At 39.0% G+C, this 25,347-nt stretch overlaps 1 protein-coding gene across 3 annotated transcripts in view; it reads left to right on the top strand.

Moving 5' to 3' along the window:
• The window catches only part of frmd3 (FERM domain containing 3), an 88,096-nt gene that overhangs the window by 10,168 nt on the left and 52,581 nt on the right, over positions 1–25,347 (top strand). For 2 of the 3 annotated variants that reach the window (XM_007237429.4, XM_007237428.4), the window contains exons 2-3: positions 20,798–20,902; positions 23,144–23,186. In XM_007237429.4, the coding sequence (XP_007237491.1) occupies positions 20,798–20,902; positions 23,144–23,186 (148 nt within the window). Of the gene's footprint in view, positions 1–2,620; positions 2,901–20,797; positions 20,903–23,143; positions 23,187–25,347 lie in introns of those variants that run through there. The other variant, XM_022670628.2, reaches the window with a different exon arrangement.

Raw genomic sequence — 25,347 nt, 5'->3', positions numbered from 1 at the left:
TACTGACGCCCTAATTCAGGCAGTGCGGTGCACTGTAGACTTCTCCCCTATAGATGCATAAAATAGGACCCGTGTTTTGTGGAGATGTATATCTTTTTAGTTTTTATTAAAGTATCTGTGTGCTTTAAATGACATTTTATTTTTATATCTGTACACAAAACAGAGAACTGTGTGTAAACTTGTTCAACAGAATCATTGTGGCAACAGTCTGATTTAAATGAGTGTGTTTAGAGTGTGTTAATATGGCTGAGTTCATTTGCACTTGGTTGACCGGGTCTAGTTGTCTGTGTGGAAAGATAGCCACGGCTAGCGCTTTGCAGTCGTACCCAGGGGCTTCTCAGTGTCTGAGAGACAGACAGCTCTTGCATTATTAAGACTGATCATGGTCTCCTGTGCCGCCTCTACATCCATCATGTACTAGCGATGCAGCTGCCTGCACTCGCTGCTTCTGAATAAACGATTGCTAATGTGGATGACGATAAATAAAAGCTAATGGACAATTAGCAAGATTATTTTTTTTAGATTCAGAAAATCATTCGCTTTTTACAAAATCTGTAGTATTTTAAAGAAAGCTGCTAACATTTCTAAAAGTAAATGAAAAATAATGGAACACATTTCTAAATGTCTAATTATTGCTAGTTAGCTTTGTATGGTTATTAGCTGCAGTAGAGCTCTTAGTTCATCTGTGTTTAGGAAAATAAAGAAATACACTGAACTGAATTAATTGTGAAAGCAGTTGGAAAAATGGGCAGAAAATAAGTGCCAGATTCCCTGTTTTACTAAAAGGCTACAGTAACTGGATTGAGGGTTATGTGCATAACATGATGGAAGGTAGCTAGGTGCAGGGGCGGATCTAGCCATTTTGGGGCCCTAGGCAAAATATAAACAAGGGGCCCTCATTCTTGAAACACACACATAAACAAAAAAATAGGGATGGAACGATCGATCGGCAGTGTATCGGTATCGGCCGATTTTCTGCCAAAATACGGTATCGGTGATCGGCAGATATTCCTCTGATTTTAGCCGATCTGATTCAGGAGTTTAGGGATAAGCAGTTTATCAGAGCTGTGTGTGGATGGCCGGTGAAACTGCTCACTTACAGGAAGCTGCAGTTTCTCATCCAACCACTAGTCGGAGCTGCAGCAGCAGCACAAGCCCCGCTGTCATTACTCAGTCACAGAGCTACAGCCCAGCCACGGGCTACAGAGCTCAGCTGAGCCAGTCTGGAGCGTTTTTACAGTTTTCTTAAGTTGATCTGTGTAGAAAATAAAGGTTTTAACCCCACTAAACGGATAATACAGCTCTCTACGGTTCATCTTTCAGCCCAAGCAGCTAACAGCAGCAGTTTAGAGCAGCCGTCACGGATTCACTGCTCGGATTACATTAAAAACAGGTCAGTTAGCGCGCTGCTAACCTCATGATGTTTATAACTACGGAGTTTAGTGGACACACCACGGCTGCAAGGTTAGACTGTTGAAGGCTACTGAAGACTATTAAAGGCTATTGGAGGTTATTGAAAGGGTTATTGGGGGCAGAAATCAGTAAAGGCTGGTTAGGTAAGTGATTCACGTCCTCGTCCTTTGCTGCGGTGAAACTGGGACTAGCGCTGTCACAGTGATGTTTATTAACGTCATTAAAACTGTCTTATAAATATTTACACATAACTTATATCTCTACTAAAAAGCGTTTATTTTGGTCAGTAACACTCGTGTTTATGTACTAGCAGCGTAAATTACCAGTGTTTGCTTTGGTGTGGATGTAATTAGGGGAATCTGTACCAGGTTTGTCCATCTATGTAATGCTGCAGGCCGGAGCCCAAGTGGGCGTGGCTAAAGGGCGGAGCATGTGTCAATCATTGTCGACTGCAGCCAATCAGATACTACACTTTTGTTGTCAATCACTTTTTATTAAGCCAATCCTCAGACAGACCAAGCTGTCCATCATTTTTTACTGCAGCCAATCACCTTAACAGATCTGTCAAAAGAAGGCGGAAACTGCGGTGCTGCTGGTTAAACGTAGCGCGATTTAAACTTCTGAACAGCGGTGAAGCTGAATGTGTTTTACAAAATACTATATTAACAGTTTAAACACATTTATGCGCTACTGTAGTTAGTCCTGCCTATATGCCGCTCTTAAACAGAAGTAACTGAATGAAAACGTTAGAAAAGCCCTGACTTTAGATATTTTTAAATCAAAGATTAAAATACTCGTTTTTCTGGAATGGCACTTTCGTGATTTTTTTCCTTTATTGCAGTAATTCCAAAATACACACACACACACACACACACATACGTATACACGATTTAATGCAATTACTGCAATAAAGGAAAAAATCACGAAAGTGCCATTCCAGAAAAACAAGTATTTTAATCTTTAAAAAGTCAGGGCTTTTCTAACGTTTTCATTCAGTTACTTCTGTTTAAGAGCGACATATAGGCAGGTCTAACTACAGTAGCACATAAATGTGTTTAAACTGTTAATGTAGTATTGTGTAAAATACTTATTCACATTCAGCTTCACCGCTGTTCAGAAGTTTAAATCGCGCTACGTTTAACCGGTAGCACCGCAGTTTCCGCCTTCTTTTAACAGATCTCTTAAGGTGATTGGCTGCAGTAAAAATGATGGACAGCTTGGTCTGTCTGAGGATTGGCTTAATAAAAAGTGATTGACAACGAAAGTGTAGTATCTGATTGGCTGCAGTCGAAAATGATTGACACATGCTCCGCCCTTTAGCCACGCCCACTGGTGCTCCGGCCTGCAGCATTACCCTTCTCGGTTTGTCTGGCACCTGTGTGGCATTAATGTGGCCTTTGGCCCCGCCCAATATCGGTATCGGCGATCGGCCGATCATGGTGAAAGACAAAAAACACTGATCAGTCCAGGAGGTGTAAAAAAAGGAGGTGAGGTTTGGCAGTGCATCTGCGATTCTTTAGCTCTCTGTCCGTTTCTTTCGTTTAGCAGAACCACTTTCATAACTCCGCTTCATTTTCATTGTGACAGCTGTCACTCTAGTCGCGTACAGTTCCCGCTGTTTTGGTTTGAAGTCAGGTCGTGTGGCACATTGCTACTGCATCATATTATGGACTAGTTCAATGCAAGCAACGGAGGGGGGTGTGTGTGTTTGGACAGTTAGTATTTATACCTTAATTCGGTATTCTACTGATATTTCTGTTGTTTTGCCTAGGTTTGCCTAATTAAAGAACCGCCTCTGGCTAGGTATTTGCTGTATTGAAAACTCACACGTTAGCTAGCTTGCTAGCTAGTTAGTTTCTAACTAACTTAGTGACTAGAAAATACCTTGTAGTTTGCCTAACTACAGTCCTCCTTACAGGCTTCACTGAACTATCTGTCAGACATAAAATTAATGCTAACAAATACAGTCCGGTTAAGCATGCAAGTGTACACTCTTGTAAGACCAGGCTACCAACGGTAGGGTATTAACTAGCTAGGTAGCTAAGCAGGCTACTCTAAAGAGCTATGGTTTGACAAACGTTACTCATTTAGCTGTTAAACCAAGAAAATGACCAGTTTAGGGTTAATGAAGTTATAGTTGGAGAAACAAGTTTAGCTAGCGTGCTGTCTCTTTGCTAGCGTTCATCTGGCTAGATTGGTTGGCTGGGTAATATTAATATGGCTAGCCATAGCTAGCTAGCTAGCACAGTAACATACATCTTAAACTGAAATGGCGATATCTACTGATTTTTTAAATCTATTTACAGTGAAGTACAGGATCTTTGGGGAAACTATGGAAGGTTTGACCTTTATAAGATTTTTTTCTTTTTGAAGAAGCCCAACGCTACTTTTGTACTTTCGTGTTCATTGCTAACAAAGATTACTAATGCTGCTATTTACACAGCTTTCTGAGAAAGAAAGGCACCCAGTCATGATGGCATCAAGGTGCAACTTCATAGCCTTCTTAAAATGTACTGTTTTGGCAAAAAAAAATGCCAAAGTTTGCAATGACACGGCTAAATGCTAACAGCTAGCTGTGAGTGGTGAGCACCTTTTTTAAATGTCAGTAGGTGCTGTTGGCTTTGTACATACACAACTGTACACAGAACATGGTAATAAGTTCTTACTAAGACCTTTATCACGACACTACCTTTTAAGACAATCAATTATTGGATAGCACATGCAGCAAGGCCTCAAGCTACTTTTGCGAACTTTAGTAAGTTGATAAGTATAGTAAAAATCTATTTAGGCCAGAACTTCTTTTAATTTGAATTTTTAAAGATCTAAGAATGTATGGATCAGATTTTTTTTAAAATCTGAAGATCTTAAAGGAGTTTGAGTCTGCTGCTAAACAAATCATAACATTAGCAGAAATGTTGCAATATGACTTAAGATAAAGTATTTTAATCAATTTTTCGGTTGCCATATATTCACTGCTTTTCTAAAAAAATGCAATCATTACTGCTGCATTTTTCTAGGGATGCACTGATTGTTTGGCAATCCAAAAAAGTACAAAAACTAAAGGCTTTATACTGAACAATGACTCATTTATTTGAAGTAATTTTGCAGTGTTTGGCTAACATTAGGATTTGTTCAGCAGCAACTCACATGTAAATTGAGAAGCACTGCTGGGGTACGTATGACAGAAATGCTGAGTGTATATATATATATTCCAGGATACAAACCAACACACCATGACTGTGACCAAAATGACTCCCTGTTTACCTTTTAGGACACTAATGAGTACATATTGAGTAAGGGCACTATTAGCACCCACATTGCATTATGTTTTATAGTAAGTATCGTAGTTAAATGTGGCCCAAAATGTATTGCGCGAGTCTCATTAATCAGTAGCCAACAGTGAAACAAACAAAGCTGGAGGAGAATGTCCAAATTTGTCAGATTGTTACATTGTTGTCCAGGTAATAATGTTGTTCCAAATCCATCAAAATGCAAAGAAAGCAACTCAAAAACAAAACAGCATATCAACAACAGCATTTATTCTAACATAGTCTTTAAATAAACTTTTAATACTTTAAATATGTACAAATCAATACCTACCAAAAATTTACATTTAAATAGATGTATTTGCATGTTTGTATTAAGTCTGTGTATAATGCATTTTATTGGTATTGCATATGACCCTGAGCAGAAAAGTAACTAAATAAAAATAAAATTATATAAAAATAATTTTAAACATTCACAATACAAATTGTGAATGAAATGTTTGTTTTGCAGCAAAGACCAGCATTAAATTCCCTTCAAGTAATATTGCTGTTCAGTTTGTAGTCTAATTACCTCATTTACTGTATTTAAGTACTTTTTTCTTTTGGTTCAGCTTATATATATACACTGCTCAAAAAAATAAAGGGAACACTCAAATAACACATCCTAGATCTGAATGAATGAAATATTCTCGTTGAATACTTTGTTCTGTACAAAGTTGAATGTGCTGACAACAAAATCACACAAAAATCATCAATGGAAATCAAATTTATTAACCAATGGAGGCCTGGATTTGGAGCCACACACAAAATTAAAGTGAAAAAACACACTACAGGCTGATCCAACTTTAATGTAATGTCCTTAAAACAAGTCAAAATGAGGCTCAGTATTGTGTGTGGCCTCCACGTGCCTGTATGACCTCCCTACAACGCCTGGGCATGCTCCTGATGAGGTGGCGGATGGTCTCCTGAGGGATCTCCTCCCAGACCTGGACTAAAGCATCCGCCAACTCCTGGACAGTCTGTGGTGCAACGTGACGTTGGTGGATGGAGCGAGACATGATGTCCCAGATGTGCTCAATCGGATTCAGGTCTGGGGAACGGGCGGGCCAGTCCATAGCTTCAATGCCTTCATCTTGCAGGAACTGCTGACACACTCCAGCCACATGAGGTCTAGCATTGTCCTGCATTAGGAGGAACCCAGGGCCAACCGCACCAGCATATGGTCTCACAAGGGGTCTGAGGATCTCATCTCGGTACCTAATGGCAGTCAGGCTACCTCTGGTGAGCACATGGAGGGCTGTGCGGCCCTCCAAAGAAATGCCACCCCACACCATTACTGACCCACTGCCAAACCGGTCATGCTGAAGGATGTTGCAGGCAGCAGACCGCTCTTCACGGCGTCTCCAGACTCTGTCACGTCTGTCATGTGCTCAGTGTGAACCTGCTTTCATCTGTGAAGAGCACAAGGCGCCAGTGGCGAATTTGCCAATCCTGGTGTTCTCTGGCAAATGCCAAGCGTCCTGCACGGTGTTGGGCTGTGAGCACAACCCCCATCTGTGGACGTCGGGCCCTCATACCATCCTCATGGAGTCGGTTTCTAACCGTTTGTGCAGACACATGCACATTTGTGGCCTGCTGGAGGTCATTTTGCAGGGCTCTGGCAGTGCTCCTCCTGTTCCTTCTTGCACAAAGGCGGAGGTAGCGGTCCTGCTGCTCGGTTGTTGCCCTCCTACGGCCTCCTCCACGTCTCCTGGTATACTGGCCTGTCCCCTGGTAGCGCCTCCAGCCTCTGGACACTACGCTGACAGACACAGCAAACCTTCTTGCCACAGCTCGCATTGATGTGCCATCCTGGATGAGCTGCACTACCTGAGCCACTTGTGTGGGTTGTAGAGTCCGTCTCATGCTACCACGAGTGTGAAAGCACCACCAACATTCAAAACTGACCAAAACATCAGCCAGACAGCATAGGTTCGGAGAAGTGGTCTGTGGTCCCCACCTGCAGAACCACTCCTTTATTGAGTGTGTCTTGCTAATTGCCAATAATTTCCACCTGTTGTCTATTCCATTTGCACAACAGCAGGTGAAATTGATTGTCAATCAGTGTTGCTTCCTAAGTGGACAGTTTAATTTCACAGAAGTTTGATTTACTTGGAGTTATATTGTGTTATTTGAGTGTTCCCTTTATTTTTTTGAGCAGTGTATATATATATATATATATTGTGGCGTGAGGAGGCGGGGGAACCGTGGGTCCGCCCCACGCCGGAACTCACAGCCATGTCTGTCCCAGCCGGTGTGCATTCAGGACTGATTAAGCAGCCGGCTGGGACAGGTATAAAACTCAGCCTCAGCTCACTGAAGGGAGAACTCTTGACTGGGGAGCTGAGGGCTGAGGCTGCACGGACTCATATTTAAACTTAAACGACAAGAAAAGTTCATTCTGCAGACTCTAGAGCCCCATTGGGCCATAATTATGTTTTGAGTTGTTTTGAGTTTAAAAGCCAAATAAAAGGTACGTTTTGAGTTCATTTACTCCCCGTGTCTGTGTTATCTGTGCGCTTCTTCCTTCCGGGTCACAGTGGTCACGCCCCTAACCCCAGGGCCTACCACAATATATATACACATACATACATATATATGTATGTATGTGTATATATATATATATATATATATATATATATATATATATATATATATATATATATATATATATACCTTAGAAGCTGCATGGGCAAGTATGAAAAGGCAAAGGGGCGGTTGTGGACCCGGGTCGTACAATGCCTCAATCTGGTCTAGAACATTGAAGAGTCAACTAACCAATTATGGCATGAACAAGGCCAAACTGGCAACATTGCAAGCCACTGGACAGTGCTAATTTCACATATTTTTCGGTGTAGTTCAATAATGTTAGATTTATGCTTCTGAACAAAGTACCATATCGTTTAAACATTGTTCGGTGAACAGTGCAGTGCTTTTACTCAGAATTCACCTTTTGTGCATACAGTGTCGACCAATTATGTTTATTTATACGTCCAATACTGATGTATTTTAATGACTATGTACTGTCTGTATTGTACTTGTACAGTCTATTTAGTTTAATACTAATGAGGGAGTAGGTTGCCGTGTCGGTCACAGCCCACGCTTCATTCGCAAATAATTCACAAGAGTTCCGATTCACACGGACTTAAAGGTAAATGGCCCTGTTTCCTTTTCAGACCCTTGAAAATGGATTATTCTGTTAATTTTCCAGCTACATTTGAACTCTGTAGTCAGCGTTGTGTCGGCACACACCAGCACGACCTTGCTATTTCTGAAGAAACAGATTTCCCATCAGAGCGGAATCATTGACTAAACGCTTCTATTTTTGCTCTTCGCCGAGCCTAAATCACCTCATCTGCAGAAATATAACCCCCGCCAGTTCTCCAGTTCTCTCTGCAAACGTCCTGAGAGCGACTGATCCGAGGTGGAGGAGGTGGTGGGGTGGTATAATGTTGTGTTCGAGGCATTCTTTCATTAGGCTATAAATAGAAACCACGCTATTCTTATCCTCAACTGTGTCCTTTGATGATTTTCCGCTAAGATGACTGAAGGGAGGGAAAGGGATCAAGAGATGTGGAGGAGAGGAGAGAGAGAGAGGACGAGAGGGAGAAAGATGACGAGAGAGAGAAAGAGAGATGAGGAGGAGGAGGAGGGACGAATGATGTTGGGGGTTGTGTGGAATGATTCGTCACCGATGTGCCGTGCATACTGACTAGGGTGCAGATTACAGGATGGAGGATGCTGCTGTTTGGGCACCTTGTGTACTTTTGGCGCTGATGGATGGCTCGCAGGGTTCGTGCAGTGTGTACGTTTGTGAGCGTGCTCAGTACGAGTATTAATCTGTGATATGTTTTTAGTAATTATTTCTGAATATTTTTTTTTTCTCTGATTTATTTGAATTACTAATAACATCAGGCCTTTATGGATGATTTGGAACACTGACCTATGCTTTTTTGGTTATAGAGTGTCCTTTACATATAGTTTATTAGAAAGCAATTCAGTGCACTGGTGAAATTCAATGAAATCTCAGGTTACCCACAAAACAACTGATATAATATGATTAATATGATATGATTGAGCATTTCCAATTATTTGGCTTCGGGGGACAACAGGTCCAATGGTCTAAAGTGCTGCCACTATGATTGCTGGTTTAAATCCCAGTCATGTAGCTTGCCATCAGCAGACGGAGCCCTGAGAGAGCACAAGTGACCTTGCTTTCTTTGTCTGGGTGGGTAGATGGCGCTCTCTCCCCACATCACTCCAAAGGGTGATGTCGATCAGTACAAGGCGTCTGTGAGCTGGTGTATTGGAACAGAGTCGCTGCGCTTTCCTCCGAGATCACTGTGATGCTGTTTAGCAATGCTGCATCAGCAGCATTTTTGAAAAGAGGTGGTGGCTGACTTCACATATATCAGAGAAGGCATGTGCTAGTCTACACCCTCCTGGTGTATTAGGGGGAGTCCTAATGAGTTATTGCCAAAATAAATAAAACAATTATAAAAATTAGAAATAGATTTCTAGAAATAAAAGAAAAATGTAAATTAATGTAATGTAATGAAAATACAGTGTACAGTTAATAATTCATATGTATTTGTTGTTTGTTGTTTTGTGCACTGAAATATAAAAAAAAAACAAGACTCACTTCCAATACATCAGCTCACAGATGCCTTGTGCTGCGGACATCAACCTTTGGAGTGATGTAGGGAAAGAGCGCCATCTACCCACCCAGAGAGAGCAAGGCCAATTGTGCACTCTCAGGGCTCCGGCAGCTGATGGCAAGCTGCATGACCGGGATTGGAACCAGCGATCTCCCAATCATAGTGGCAGCACTTAGCTATATTATTTTATATTTTCTTACACTTCTATTAGGGGTGGAAATCTCTATATTTGATGTACTGTATATTGCCCTTGCCTAAAATGTTGGTAAAGTGCCAAAATTACAACACTTGGAGTTGAGGAAAGTGGACATCTATTTGTTGTTGTTTTTGTTTGTTAACTGTATGCTACCATAGTAAATAATTAATAGATTATGAATCATATTCTAAACTCATTACTGTTCTATTGGCACCCTCAGATCTATTTTTACACCCCTAGTGCTCATTTTTGCAGAGAGTTATGCGTGTGTGTGTTTGTGTGTGTGAGTGCATATGTGTTTTTAGCCACTCTGTTTGTACATCAGCAGCCCGAGGCAGTTCAGCAACAGTGTGTGATGGATATTTTAAGAGACGACAGCATGCTCAGCCAGTGGGGACAACTGACCTGATGAACACTCAAACACACGCTGATTCACACACACACACACACACACACACACACACAAACACACACTCTCGCAGAGATATGTCTGTCAGGCACGCCGGCCTGTCTTCGTCCACAAGCTGTGGTCACTAGGATAACATTATTTCTCCTTGAGAAAAGTCTACAACACACAGGGTGGTAAATAGGCCACGGGGCTGCACACTGTTATTTCCTCACTCGCAGCTCATTATGGGCTGGATCTTGAGCTAATCAAGAAGGTTCAGCAAGGTGTCAGTGAAGTCTTGAACAGAAAACCATTTGCCATAAACTGAATTAGAATATTTCTTAAATAGGGCTATTGATGGCATACCAACGCTACCTCTGTCCAACACAAGTGATGCTTTCAAATGCATTAAGAGGCAAGAAATTCAAGTAATTAACACTTGAAAAGTTCAGCACAGCTGTTAACTGAAAGCCATTCCATGTGACTAGCTGTTATCTAAGCATAAAGTGCCTACTCAAAAATATAAAATATAAAACATATTCTGGCTAGTTTAACACTTTTATTGTTTACTAAATTATTTAATGTTTCTTCATAGTTAGTATTAATTTAAAATGCACAAAATAATGAAAAAACACTGAATTTCAAGTGTGCCCAATCTTTTGACTCAAACTGTATTTTTGTTAAAGTCCTCCCATTGGACTTCAACTTGATTAAAAGTACAAAAGTATTTTCATCCAAAGGTACTTAAGTATCAAAAGTTAAATGGCATTATTTCTTTTGGGCCCTTGTGTCCCATTAGCGTTTTTATAACTGTCAAAATCAACAATTTTAAGAAAAAAGAAACCTAGCCAAGCGTCACTGTTATTTCAGCAATCTTTTTCTAGAATATCATTAATTAGTCTGACACTGATTTCTATTAAAATTATCTCAAACCCAAAACACTCAAAGCAAACAATTTCCATTCAGTATAAACATTTAAGTATAAATAACTTTTTGCCACAATCACTTCAGTCTAAAATATATTTGCTTACATGTTACATGTTTAAGTTTAAACCAGGGCCAAAGAGAAGAAACTGTGGTCAGCTGGGGTTACTCACTCGCTTCTTTAGATTTACCTTCTAAGTCTTACACTTCTACTCAGTGATTAAACTTGTGCATCTGGACTGCAATTGATAGAACAGGAAGATCAGTAAGTTTTTATGCTTTCTCGGTCACATGACATCGGGTTCAGTAGCTTCTCCACTCACTGTTTTTTGGATGTCTATGGAAACGCACGCCCAAAGTGTATTTACGGTGCGTGGCAGTGGACAAATACCTATTTTATTAAACACGAGGAGACAAGGAGAGATGTGAGTCCAGATGGGAATAAAATTACCGGAGGACCACAACTGAGTTCAGAGAAAAACAGTAGATAATTCAACCTGTAATTTTCTCACAGGACGTCTGAGAAAAACACATACATGGTCATTCCGGACAGGAATAAATTCACAGAGGACCTTTCCTATAAAAGAGAAAATTACCCCAGGACCCCTGAGTAACAAATCCCATTCAATTAGGGCTTAAGTTATCTTTTTGCTGACATTTACACAGGAAAATTTGGCTGGAGGACTGAGCCCCTGTGATGGTCACTGTCTGTGTGGAGTAGCTCACGGGTTTCCTCTTGGTATTATGGTAATTATTAACAGAAAAATAATTAATTAATTTCAGGAATATAGTATAAGAGTATAACAGCATAATCATAATGTGGCAAAATAAATAATATAGCATAAAATAATACAATGCCGCAAAAAATATTGCAGAATATTTAGTGCATGCATATAAACTGCAAACTAAACAATTATACAATAAATACACTTAAAGCTTCACAGTAAATAGGAGCAGGCTACAGGCTGATAATACTCACTTCTAAACAGGGTAAGAGCTAACACGGTTAGCGGGTAATGCTAATGCTATTTCAGCAGTGCTAGCCGGGGTTAAAAGCAGGCTACAGGCTGATAATACTCACCTCTGAACAGGAAAGAGCTAACACGGTTAGCGGGTAATGCGAATGCTATTCCAGCAGTGCTAGCCGGGGTTAGGAGCAGGCTGATAATACTCACCTCTGAACAGGGAAAGAGCTAACACAGTTAACGTTAGCGGGTAATGCTAATGCTATTCCAGCAATGCTAGCCGGGGTTAGGAGCAGGCTGATAATACTCACCTCTGAACAGGGAAAGAGCTAACACGGTTAGCGGGTAATGCTAATGCTACTCCAGCAGTGCTAGCCGGGGTTAGCAGCAGGTTACAGGCTGATAATACTCACCTCTGAACAGGGAAATAGTGGTTAGCACCTAATGCTACTCCCGCCCTGGTGCTGCAGAACTGAACTGATACTCCTGTATAAAGCTGTACTACATCAGAGGGGCTTTACTGCTTCTTACAACCTGACTGGTAAAATTCATACATAAGATACACTGGTTTAAAAGATGCACTGATGATTTTTGGAAAATATAAAGGATTTTAAGTGCACCTTATAGTGTGAAACATACAGAATATATGTCGTATCAGCATTTTTAGCATACAGCAGTTTAGCCCTGCCCATTCATAGTGAAGTGATTGAGACAGGACTGCTATTTGCACAAGGCACAGGACATATTAGCCCATTAGAACATATATCTCTCTCTTAAGGGCAAAGTAACACCGTAAAAGGTAGAAGTAAGAGAGACTGGTAAATGATAATGGAAAAATTACCATTTTTGATGCATAAACCCACGTTAATGTTGACTGACAAAATAGAGAAAAAATAGAAAATTGTCTTTTTAAATGGAACCGTTCGAATTTATGGATGTTATTCATGCAGAATGAGTACTGGGCTGACTCATCCTTACCTCATCCCCCATCTTAAGTGCACTACAAGGGTCAGTGTGTCAGTGCACAAGTGTTTAATCATTTGGTCATCTCTCATCTTCTCATCTCCACCCACCCACTCATTCCTTATCCTGGGATTCTTGAGCACGTTTCGCTGTTGAAAAGTCAAAAATCTGGTCTTTTCTATTCTGTTCTGCACTTATATTCCATTATTCATGTCAGCAAATGGCCACAAGCAAGTGGCTTTTTTCTTCTAAACACAAGTTTTAAAAAGAAAAGACTTTAAAAATTTATCAGACGTCGGGTTTTGTGGCCTTTAGTTTTCAGGCTGCGTCACAGTTCCTGTAAGCATATGCTCCAGGCTGCTGTGATCAGGCAGGCTTTTTTGTGTCCATATGCTCTTTTTTGAAATCTTAATTATTAAATCAGTCTTCCTTCTGTTCAAACTGTGCTCTTATGTTTTTGGACGCCACAGAGAGACTGTCTGGGTTTAAACCAAATTGAAGGCTTTTTGGAACACAGTCAAGATGGGATATGAGATTGAAATGCAACTTCAGAGCAAACTCAAGGAGAGCCAGGTCACTTTTTGTTCTGCCCATTATTCTAGAAACTTTTCAGCACTTCACTAGATGGTGCCAAACATTTCTCAATGGATTGTGGGTGAATGGGACCAAATATTAAATTATAAAAAAAATAAATATAAAAAAAAATCATGTTACTTATTATATATTACTTTTTAAGTAAAATTTAGGGTGCTTTTACATCTACATTGTTTGGACTGAACTGAAATTGCTGGTATAAAAGGTGCTTCAAATCATTTTTAAACCAAAAGAGGCGGTCTCGTCCGGGTTAACTGAACCATGATCCAGTTCGTGGATCCTTTTTTGGGTGATTTTGGAAAATTTAGAGCCAAGGCAGACTATAGTAACTAATTAAAAGAAAAATAACTGGTGTGCTGATATCCTTTGTTATCTGTTATGCTGATTCTGATTTGTGACACTCGAATAATGGCAGTGAGGAAGAGTGCGGCAACTTGCTGAACTTGGTGAAATTGCAGGCCCTAAAATAATATCATAATATTTTAGAGTACTTTTGCATTAACTGTATTATTAAGGATATGACAAAACATTTTTTAATTAATTTGAAGACTCTACTACTTGCATAAAACAAATACTAGAGTTTTATATTCTATAAAACATAAAAGTTTGCTGAATTTACTAGAAACAACCAAAACTCCACAAACTAAAGTAAGTTACCAAGTATATAACAAAAAAGTAATGTAACAACAATAGTCATATAACAGAACTAAAGTGTAGCATATTTAGTACATGTAAACGGCAAAGAAACAATTGAAAGTAAATATCGCAATACTATTATATAGATTTGTTTTGTGTCCGACTTTTTGTGAATATTGTTGTCCATAGGCCTGATAAATGAATGATGTCTGAATGGCTTTCCTCTAATCTAATCTAATTTAACATGGTTTAAGAATATAAAATATTTTCTAAACAAACAAAAATTTTATGTTGAGTTTATTTTTTTATTTTTTTTTTATGTTTATTGTTTGATTTGTTATTTTGCGATATGGTGAATATCACGCCATAGCTTTATGTAAATTAAAAATAGCATTAAAAAACAGATGCCTATGCCACAGATCATTTTCTTGAGCCCGAGGAAAGTGGTGGGAAATCTCAGCCCAGGCATCGGGTTGGGCGCAGGCTCGGGCAGAGAATCTAAACTCAACTACATGCATTTTGTCAAGTTTTTAAGGGGACAGTGCTTGAACTCACACAGTGGGGAAACTATTAACAAAAGTAATAATAAAACAAATAGGTTTGGCCAAGATTATGCTGGATAAAGGTTTTGAATGTTGGTTCTGATTAATTTTTGATGACTTGCCCCGCCCTAGTTCCCACGTTGTCTGCTTATGAGTGTGAAGGCCCAGCCAGGATTAGTCAGAATAAGGGTGTGAAACATGACTTTATGACTTCATGACTTCTTCCATATTTTTTTTCCACCATAATGAAAAATCTACTGTGCTGTCGGTTCTTTTTTAAAAGAGGCCGAACTGGAAGGGGAGAGATCCTATTTAAGGGCTCTTTCCTCTTGCAGCTTTAATTATGCATAAAGAGAGGGACAGCTGGAGAACAAAAGGCCAAACCGTGTGTAAGCTGAGACTTGGAGAAAAGCGTTGTCTTACCACAGTACTTTCGTTTCACTTGAGGCCACTTAGAATTATGAAGCACTTCATCCTATTAAAGGCTTATGAGGGTTGATGCTGAAGTATGTTCATGGTTGTCAGATTGGTTTAGATAACTTAGTTTCTCTCTGTTCAGAGATATAACAGACGGGCTTGATGGGAAGTGGAACTGTAGGCTCAGAGTTCTTGAATCTGGCTTGAGGGTCCAGCTGAAGTTGGACAAGAAAAATCATGGACTGCACTTTTTAAAATGAAGGTGCTGCATCACTTTTTCAGTAATGCCATAGGAGAACTAATTTGGGTTCCAAAAAATAAAGGTGGACTATTTTTTTTCCAAAACCGATAGGCTGAATACCAAACCTGGTATTACGCTGGTTTTCATTCACTTTGCCACTTTTTTCACAATTGATCAAATAGTCTAAAGATATTTATGTCTTTCTTTTCAAAGAAAATGCAATTAGCTACAACACTACAATTTAGCAAGCAGTTTTATTGATTAATATCCCAGCAGACAAACCAATAAAACACAGTACATTTACCTCAGCAGTGCTACTCATCAGTGCTACTCATCAAGAATTTACTTTAGTAGTGCTATTCCATTTATATACTGTATATACCTCACTAATTCATAAATGTACCTCATTCGTTCTACTCATGTCACATATTGGTAAAATTTACACAGAGAAATATTGCCAGTCGGTTACTTTACTATCCCTAAACAGTTTCTACCTGTCAGCTGGAAAGCAGAGAATTTAGTGACCACCGTGCTTTAAATAATTAAGCGATATTAACACATTTACAGTAATGTTAAGTTTGAGGGGCTGTGAGGACCGTACAAAAGCTTTTGAGGTAGTCCATTTTGGATTTTGTCCTTTTTAACAGTCCTACAAATAGTTGACACTGAAAGATTTATTTGTCTTTTATAACTCGCTATAACTCATATCTCTTTATTAATTTATTTTGCTTTGTGTGCATCACATACAGTGGCATGAAAAAGTATTTGCCCCCCTACAGATTTCTTTAGTTTTTGCCTTTTTGTCATACTAATATTTTTCTGGTTATCAAGCAAACCTTAAAATCAGCCAAAGATATATAAATATATTTATATATAAAAAAACGTTTTAATTATAATTTTATTTATTAAAGGGAAAGAAAATCCAAATCAATCTAGCCCTGTGTGAAAAATTGTTTGCTCCCTAAACTTACCAACCAATAACTTGGTTGTGCCACCCTTGGTGGCAACAACTGCAATCAAGCTTTACCAATAACTGGCAATGAGGCTTTCAAATCTCTGTGGAGGAATTTTGGCCTACTCTTCTTTATAGAACTTCTTTAGTTCAGCCAGATGTGATGAGTCAGTATATATTAGGCTTGAATTTGGCATTTTTTGGCCTATTCTAAGTCATAATATTATAAAACTTTAAATTATTAATAAAATAAAATTGAGAAAATATTAATTACATCTATAATATAGTGTTCTTCCTAAAGTTGGTATGAATGAGAGGCTAAAACGTAATAGGTAAGAAAATGTATGTCCTCTATACTGGTCAACCTCTTTACATACTGCACCACCATCCATCATTTTCCTGCGCCCAGGCCTATCACTGTAGCACCTCAGGTGTTTAACATTGACCAGTCCTTTTGATGTATCTGGAGCAAGGACAGATTAGACCATTTGCGTAGGACAAAGGGGTGGGGGGCATCTGGGTTTGTTCTTCACACATGGTCAACTAAGCAGATAGGTCAAGAAAGAAATGAGCAGAGCTGAAATGAGGCCGCAAACTGCTCCTGGGTCTTACTAGTATCCTTTTACAGTCCCTGTTTATTATTAAACTGTGCCTCGGTTAGGAGTTAAATGGCAGAGATTAGCGATGACCTGTCCTTTTTTTCTTGTATTCAGGCTTAAATGTAAAAACCTTAACTCAAGGAGCACTGTGTGACAGCAGCTTCAGCTCATTTCTGAAATCTTATTGACAGTTCAGGGTCACCAGTTAGCAAGTTAGCATCATTTCGATTACGGCAAGGGTAAATGGACTGCGGCTGTGAGCGATGAGCACTTGATAGGCTTATCTACACTGTAAAAAATGAGCGCTCATGGTTCACGGCTGTTCCTGGGTCACACATACTTTGAGTTTTATTCAATAAGCTGAAAATGGCTGTAAAGCAAGTAGTGAAATACCAGATGCGAGGTACTTATATTTATTTCTAATAAATATATATATTTCTAAAACCAGTGGTCTTTTTATCATAGTCACTACTTTTAGACTCTTGATTTGATATTCATATATTCATATACGACTTTAGAGGCTTAACTAAGATTGCATTTTGTAGACATAGAGACAGAGAGATCCACCTTAAGTAACCAAGAACCCTCATCTTTTAAAACAGAGGGACCCACATGGGTAAGGCATTAATTTGGCAAACATTTGGCAAGAAATACTGTATCTTTTTTTAAAAATAAATGTACACCATTTTGGTCTCTGGACCAAAGATGAAAACGATCTTTTTTGTCTGTTTTAGCAAGAAGTTTAGAAGTAAAGGTCTGTCATGATTTGGGGTTCTGTGAATACATGCAGCATTACGACATATTTTCATATTTTAATTTTTGCTGGTGGAAGAAGAAGGTATAGGCACACCTTCCCAGAATCATATAATAATCAAAGTACATTTAAGAAAGGCTTTAGAAACAAGCATTTATTTTCTTTTTGCGTTTTACTAGCTGCCCCATTGTTTTTTTTATTTTAGTTGTATATTACACTGCCTGGCCAAAAAAAAGGTAACACTCTAATCTATCGTTGGACCACCTTTAGCTTTGATTGCAGCATTCATTCGCTGTGGCATTGTCTCCATAAGCTTCATAAGCAATTTCACAAGATTTATTTTAATTCAGTGTTGCATTCATTTTTCACCAAAATCTTGCAGCATTGATGATGGTCTGATGAGTCTGACCACTGCACAAAGCCTTCTTCAGCACATCCCAAAGATTCTCAATGGGGTTAAAGTCTGGACTGTGAACAATCCATGTGTGAAAATGTTGATCTCATCCTCCCTGAATCACTCTTTCACAATTCCAGCTCCATGAATCCTGACATTGTCATCTTTGAATATGATTGTGTCATCAGGGAAGAAAAAATCCATTGATGGAATAACCTGGTCTATATTCAGTATATTCAGGTAGTCAGCTGACCTCATTCTTTCAGCACATACTGTTGCTGAACCTAGACCTGACCAATTGCAGCAACACCAGATAATTTGCTTAGTTAAATCCAGGTGGCGACTTTTGTTTGGCCAGGCAGTGTTTCTTCATCAACATTATAGGTAATCTTCCTGGACATGGATTAAACCATTAAACCTAGTCAAGGACTATATTTTCTTTTCACTGATAAAATCTGCATTTAAAATTCTGTATAGACCAAGACTAGGTTTTATCCCATCCATGTCTGAAAAACTACCCCTATAAGGAAATAAATTATAAAGACATGTGGGCTTACTGGTGGATTTAGACAGTAAATAAATGGCATTATTTGAGTTGTAGACACCACGTCTTTATGTTCCGTTCACCACCGCTGTAAACAAATGTGAGTCAATAAGTGTCTCTATAATACACCAATTCACATCAAGTCATTCTAAAGGACTTAATGGCTTATAGATGCTAATCTCCTTCCACCTCTCTCTCAGTTCCATTACATTTCACCCCCTTACATCTCTCTCTTTCTCTCTCTCTCTTTCTCTCTTTTTCTCTCGCTTACTGCTCTCTCTCTCTTTCATGCCATTTTAATCACAGCTCTGGCTTACTACACTCATCTCAATGTCAGTAAAATCAATATCAGTCCCCTTCCTTCTAAAGCAATCTCTCTCTCTCTCTCCCTCTCCCTCCCTCTCTTTCTCTCTCTCCCTCTCTCTCTCTCTCAATGGAACCTGTTAATGACTGGGACACATAACAGGTTCCACTTGCTGCTTGAGCACCGCTTCCACACACCTAATTAAACGACGGCCTGTGCCTTTGCTCCTTCGGTTCTGCCGAGTCACACTCATAATTGATATGGCATGTGTGTATTAATTAAAGGAAGAAGATCTAACTAGGCCACTGACATCTTGGTCCTAGACCCTACTTGTTTGAAGCAAAGAAAATGAAACAGAAGCGTGGATGGAGAAAAATGAGAGAGAAAGAGATAAATGGAATGATAGAGTGCTCCAGACAGGAAGGAGCTGAGGAAGCTCAAATTTCATGAGCTACCAATTGTCTTTGTCTCTCTTTTTCTTTTTTTTTCAGGCACTTTTATGCCCCCCTTCCCCCTCTAATAGCAAGGGCATGCTGTACCTCACACTACTCAGCACATACGTGAGCACTGCTGTTGCAATAAATCTAGTTTATATCCCATAGCTCTGCTTAGCGTGGCCAAGCTGTTCAGTTCTAATATGGCGATATTCCGAGCTGAAGAATGATCTCGGTAAGATTATATCACAAGCTTCTGTAGTGCCTGTGTAATACAAGGACAGACCATCACTGTAATGAGGACAATGGATAGCAGCGCGGGGTGTGAATGACGGCAGCGTTTGCTCGCTCCTGGCCTTCGTTTGGCAGTTCAAGGTCACAGGTTTGCGGGTCAGCGTCAGTGTAGTGACAGGAAGGTTAAACGGCCCACGGCTTTGAGAGATGAACCAGCTGAGTGCTCGATTCGGTTCAGCCTACTACACTGCTAAATATGAGGGTTCTACTCAGGAGTGGACAATGTGACAGTGTGGTAGGGATGCATCAAATATTTGGCAACCAAACATATTTGTCCAAAAATTAGGACAAATTAGTGCAAACAGACTTATTTAACAGCCCTTAACTTGTTTAATTAAATTTGTATTATTTCAGTGTTTATGCTAACAGAGAAGTGGAGAATTGTTTTACGTGACCGCAGCCCCACACTTCCTCCCCCCGGCCCCAGCGATGCTCAGAGCGCTGCTGTGTACGAAGCAGAGAGTCAGGGACAGAGCCAGAAGGGAGCACACAAACATATTGAGTGTTTTAAGTCTATGGAACGTAAGTCCAGAACAAAAAGTTACCCACCACTACCAATCTGATTCAGCATCTGATCTCAAAAACACTAAAACAGTAAAACTATTAGAACATGAACATGATGTTAAATAAAAAAAGCAGTTACTGCAAATAGAAGTAAAACACTGTTTCATTCCTCCATCCAACCATTTTTATAAATGATATGGTGATGAAATAAATTTCCAGCCTAAATTTCCTAAATCTATCTATCTATCTATCTATCTATCTATCTATCTATCTATCTATCTATCTATCTATCTATCTATCTATCTATCTATCTATCTATCTATCTATCTATCTATCTTAATGTAAAATGCTGATTGAAAAGGGAGAGGGTTGAGGACATTATGTTGATTCAATGTTAAAATTTGAGTGTTAGCACAAACATTGAACATTAAATGTTGATTCAACGTTGTTTCAATGTTGAAACAACAACAGACATTACTTTAGTCATATTTCAACCACATTTCAACGTTGAAGGTCAGTTTGCCAGCTGGGCTGTGAATCCAAATTGAGCCTAGATTCTTAGAAGTTGTTAGTCTAAGTTCAGTCCTCAGTCTTTGGGCTAGTCGAGTCTATAAGTCTGAGCCTAAACCAATGCTTTTGGGGTGTGAAACCAAGTTGAGTCTTTAGTCTTTAGGGCACAAGTCCAAGCCGAGACTCATGTCTTTGGGGTGCTCCCCCAACTCTGCTTTTAGTTCATATTCTGATAATAATCCTGGATTTGTTTTTGTTCCCCACAGAGAGACACAAAAGGGCAGTTTCTGCTGGACCATGTGTGCAACCACTACAGTCTGCTGGAGAAGGACTACTTTGGTATCAGATATGTGGATCCAGAGAAGCAAAGGGTATGTGCACACATACATACACACACACAAACACATGGTAGAGGGTGAGGGTGGATCTACATAATGTTTTTTGTTCATAATGTCAGGTTTTTTTTTGCTTGTCTCAAATTTTAAACATCTGCATATTGGGTCATCAGTGCACAGCACAAAAAAATATAAGAAACCTCTTCAAAATGATCAGTTTCTCTAATTTTACTATTTGTAGGTATATTTAGGTCACTTGATGACATCATGCAGTTGCTGACTGACATTCGGATAAGGTGACGGTCAATCTCCAGACCTGAACCCTATTATAAACCTCTCAAAAGGAAGCTGAACTACTTGAAAGTTTATGCCAGGAGTGGCATAAAGTTATCCAAAAGCAGTGTGTAAGACTGGTGGAGAAGAGCATGCCAAGATGCATAAAAGCCATGACTAAAATCATGGAGTTATTCCACCAAATATTGTGAACTCTTTCTGAGTTAAAACATTAGTATTTTTGTTGTTTCTAAATTAATATGAACTAGTTTTATTTGCATTATTTTTATTTGAAATTTGGGAGAAATGTTGTTAGTAGTTTATAGAATAAAACAACAGTGTTCATTTATATACCTATAAATAGTAAAATCAGGAAAAACGGATCATTTTTAATGGTGTCTTATTTTTGTCCAGTGCTGTATATTGAGTTGAGCCCCAAAATATTAATTATGAGCGGAAGCTGAGTTTTAATTGTTATTGTTCAAGGCTGCAAGCAGTTAGACAGACAAGCAAGCAGTTAGACAGTTGTGCTACTCTGGAGCGCAACTGTCATTTAATAATACAATGAGTCCAAGAAAACTGGAAAGGTTGTTTTATTTAGGCGTCAGAGTGGCCCTACAGTCTAACTGCCTGCTCATCAAGTGTAAAGAGATCATACATTTAAATAGCATAAGGGCTCAGGACTTCATTGTCAGAAAACTCCATTTCTGTGTAATAAATTAGAGGAATACAGACTAAATATAGCTCTGAAAACATAAGATACCACACAAAAAATATAAGTTTCTTTGATTTTACCAAATTAAAAGCCTCTGGAATATAATCAAGAGGAAGATGGATGATCACAAGCCAATAAACCAAACCAGGTGTGGCATAAAGTTATCCAAAAGCAGTATGTAAGACTAGTGGAGGAGAACATGCCAAAATGCATGAAAACTGTGATTACAACCAGGGTTATTCGACCAAATATTAATTTCTAAACTCTTAAAACTTTATGAATATGAACATGTTTTCTTTGCATTATTTGAGATTTGAAAGCTCTGCATCTTTTTTGCTAATTTGACCATTTCTCATTTTCTGTGAATAAATGCTCTAAATGACAGTATTTAGATTTTGAATTAGGGCGAGATGTTATTAGTAGTTTATAGAATAAAACAACATTGTTCATTTTGCTGAAACATATACCTATAAAAAGCAAAATCAGATAAACTGATTTAGAAACTGAGTGGTCTCTTTACTTTTTCCAAAGCTGTATTTTAGAAATAATTATACATACTTATTTGCTAATGGTTTAAAGACCACAGTATGTATTGTTGACAAAACTGATATTGAACTTAAATGTGAATTTTATAATGTGAGTTGGACTGAAATAAACTGAATGAACGCAAAACACTGTATAATCAGATTCTGTATCATTTTCAGTTTGTCTGCATTTAAATTTGTGAAGCTGTATGTACTGAATATCTATGAGCATCATATTAACATACTGTAGTATTGCATGCAGACACTGATGACACCTTGTCTGTTATAATTAGTATTGCGTACTGTAAACACCATTAGGACGACATCACCGCTGTGAGTTTTTAATGAGCCTGTAAATCCCATTAGGAAAACATCTAATGGCGGAGTCTTTAGAGGCCTCTAGATTTTCTCAAACGGCAGGATCCCCCACCCCAAACCTCAGATCAGCTCCCCATAACCGCTTTTAAAGTTCTGCGCAAAGTTACCATGACAACCATCTATCCCTACGTTTGTACTCCGCTGTTTGTACGATAGTGTTTCCTCAGTCAGGCAGAAAATGTCTCAGCTGCAAGCTGAATAATTTACAGCCATTTATGTTGTAATATTAATGTGCTTATGCATCAGAGGACACCAGAGCAGTAGTATTGTATCCAGCAGCGGAGCTACTAAAAACACACATTTTGAGTTTCTGTACTTCTGCTATAAGGTTAAACATCCTCAGTGTTCCATTCTATTCATGTGGTCTTTTTTTCTTTTCTTATGCAGCACTGGCTGGACCCCACCAAACCTGTGGCCAAGCAGATGAAATGTAAGTTTTAGATACTATATAAAAAGTATTACTCTCAAAAATACAAAAACAAACCGATAATTAAACTGCATGTGTGAATGTAATGACGATACACAGTACCAGTCAAAAGTTTGGACACACCTTAAATTTAGTGGTGCTTTAGTCCATGCACACTTATCGCCTCTGATTTACTAGCAGCACTGTGAGGCAGTGAGATGAACTACAGTTAGAAACATTTAAAAATAAATAATTTTTTACACTAATAACAGGCTTTGCATATGTTACTTGAGTTACATGAGTAATATTCTGCTAAGTGCAGTTCCCCCACTGATCTAGTCTTAGAGTCTCTGTAAAACACCAAATCCACCAGAGATCCTATGTAAACCTATAGTTACACACAGAGGTGGATAGTCTAGGTCCAGAAAGTAAAAATCCTCCCCAGGGTTGCCTGAGCCGCAGCCAAGATTTTTACTTTTAACTTGTGTAAACAGAACTGTTCTAAACATACACCTACCTATCTCCATTGTACTTCACTGGTGGTGTTCCATAGACACATTGTACTGGGCAAAGCATATAACACTGATGTGTTGTTTGCACAAATAACACAGGAACACACTGCCATGCTGTTTCTAATGCTGTTGGCTACTATCTGACGAGACAGCGTCACTGCTTTGTTTTAGGTCCTTCTGTGGGCGGTCGCGAGCCAAGGTGGGCAAGGCCATGAATTCATGAGCTGGACGGTGCTTTTCCTGATTTTCCTGATCCTGAGGTTGAGGAAGAGTTTTATGTGCAGCATCATATAAAACTCAGAGAGACCTACTGTATTTCACAAAGAACAATAAAAATTGGATTTTAGAGCAAGGACACCTTTAATACTTAATGATGTAGATAAAAGTTAAGAAAAAAGAAATCATATGGAATTATTTAGTGAACTAAAAGTGAAGCTGACTCTCATCAGGACAACCCCAGGAAAGGTAGACCACGGGCCCTATCTTACACCCTGCACAAGGTACAACGCGATGCTCCTTGCTGTCTTACACCCCACAAAAAAGTTTATTTTTATCCTTTGCCTTTGCACCGATTATATAGCACAACTGTTTACAAATATATACATAAGTCTAGACTTGAGGTGTGTTCAGGTAAATTCCTGGCGTATTGCTATCTTGGCAGTGGAAAACAGAGGTGCACCACTGACTGATTTGTACCCTGACAACAAAGAACCGTCAAACGTTCATTGCTATCTTGGCAACGCAGGTGTGTCTTGTGCGCTCCATGTGCGTACACCCCTGTATATTACTTGCACAACGACCCAATTTTCTATCAAGAATAAACAAAATACAAGAATAAATAAAACTATATTGCTTTTTCCATAAATTACCTGCTTGCACACACATTAACTGCACTGTAAAAATGCCAATCCACCAAGTCAGAGTGCACCTGGCTCTTAAAGGGTTTGTTTAACACTTTTAAGATTAGTACACGATTCCTTATTTGTTTCTTCATAGTCTGGATGACTTCAGTTTTATTTACTCTATTAATAAACTGGTGAACTGTATTAATTGACTAATAACAATATTAGATTGAAAGGAAGGATAAGTTTATTTGTAAAACTGTATAATTGAAAGAAGGCTTTAGTGCCATGTTGGGACAATTCTAGCCTGGATACATGATGTGATATGATAGGGCATGTAGGTATTCAGGTTCTGTATGGCATCCTGCAAAATGTTCAAACATACATGTGTTGTATCTGGGTCTGTAGCTCCTGCACTCTAGTAGGTTGCCAAAGCTTACATACCTCTGGTTAACAGGCCAAGGTAGTGTGAAATGTCTAGGAAACCTATGTGAGGGTGAGCATTATCCTGCTGAAAAATGCCTATGTTAAAAGCCCTGCTGTAAGAGCCAGCACATGTGGCCACAGGATGTTCTGCATGTATCACTGAGGTGTTAGTGAATTTTGTATCACTAGGGGTGACTGACTTCTGTATGTGAGGCCTGACAGGATCATCATGCCTGAAACTGGGGCAGTGAATAAACAGAAAGTACTACAATATTTAACCTATAGTACTCCATAGTAAAATGAAACGTAATGCACAGTGTAATAAAAAACAGCACACACCATGTAACAGAAAGCAGAATGGAGTGCTTCTCAAATCGGAGCTTACACTGCAGATTGCATATCATG

This window comes from Astyanax mexicanus, chromosome 12, assembly GCF_023375975.1.
Source record: "Astyanax mexicanus isolate ESR-SI-001 chromosome 12, AstMex3_surface, whole genome shotgun sequence".
NCBI lineage: Eukaryota > Metazoa > Chordata > Actinopteri > Characiformes > Acestrorhamphidae > Astyanax > Astyanax mexicanus.
The sequence above is the reverse complement of the archived record's forward strand: the minus strand, read 5'-3'. Positions and strand labels throughout refer to the sequence as shown.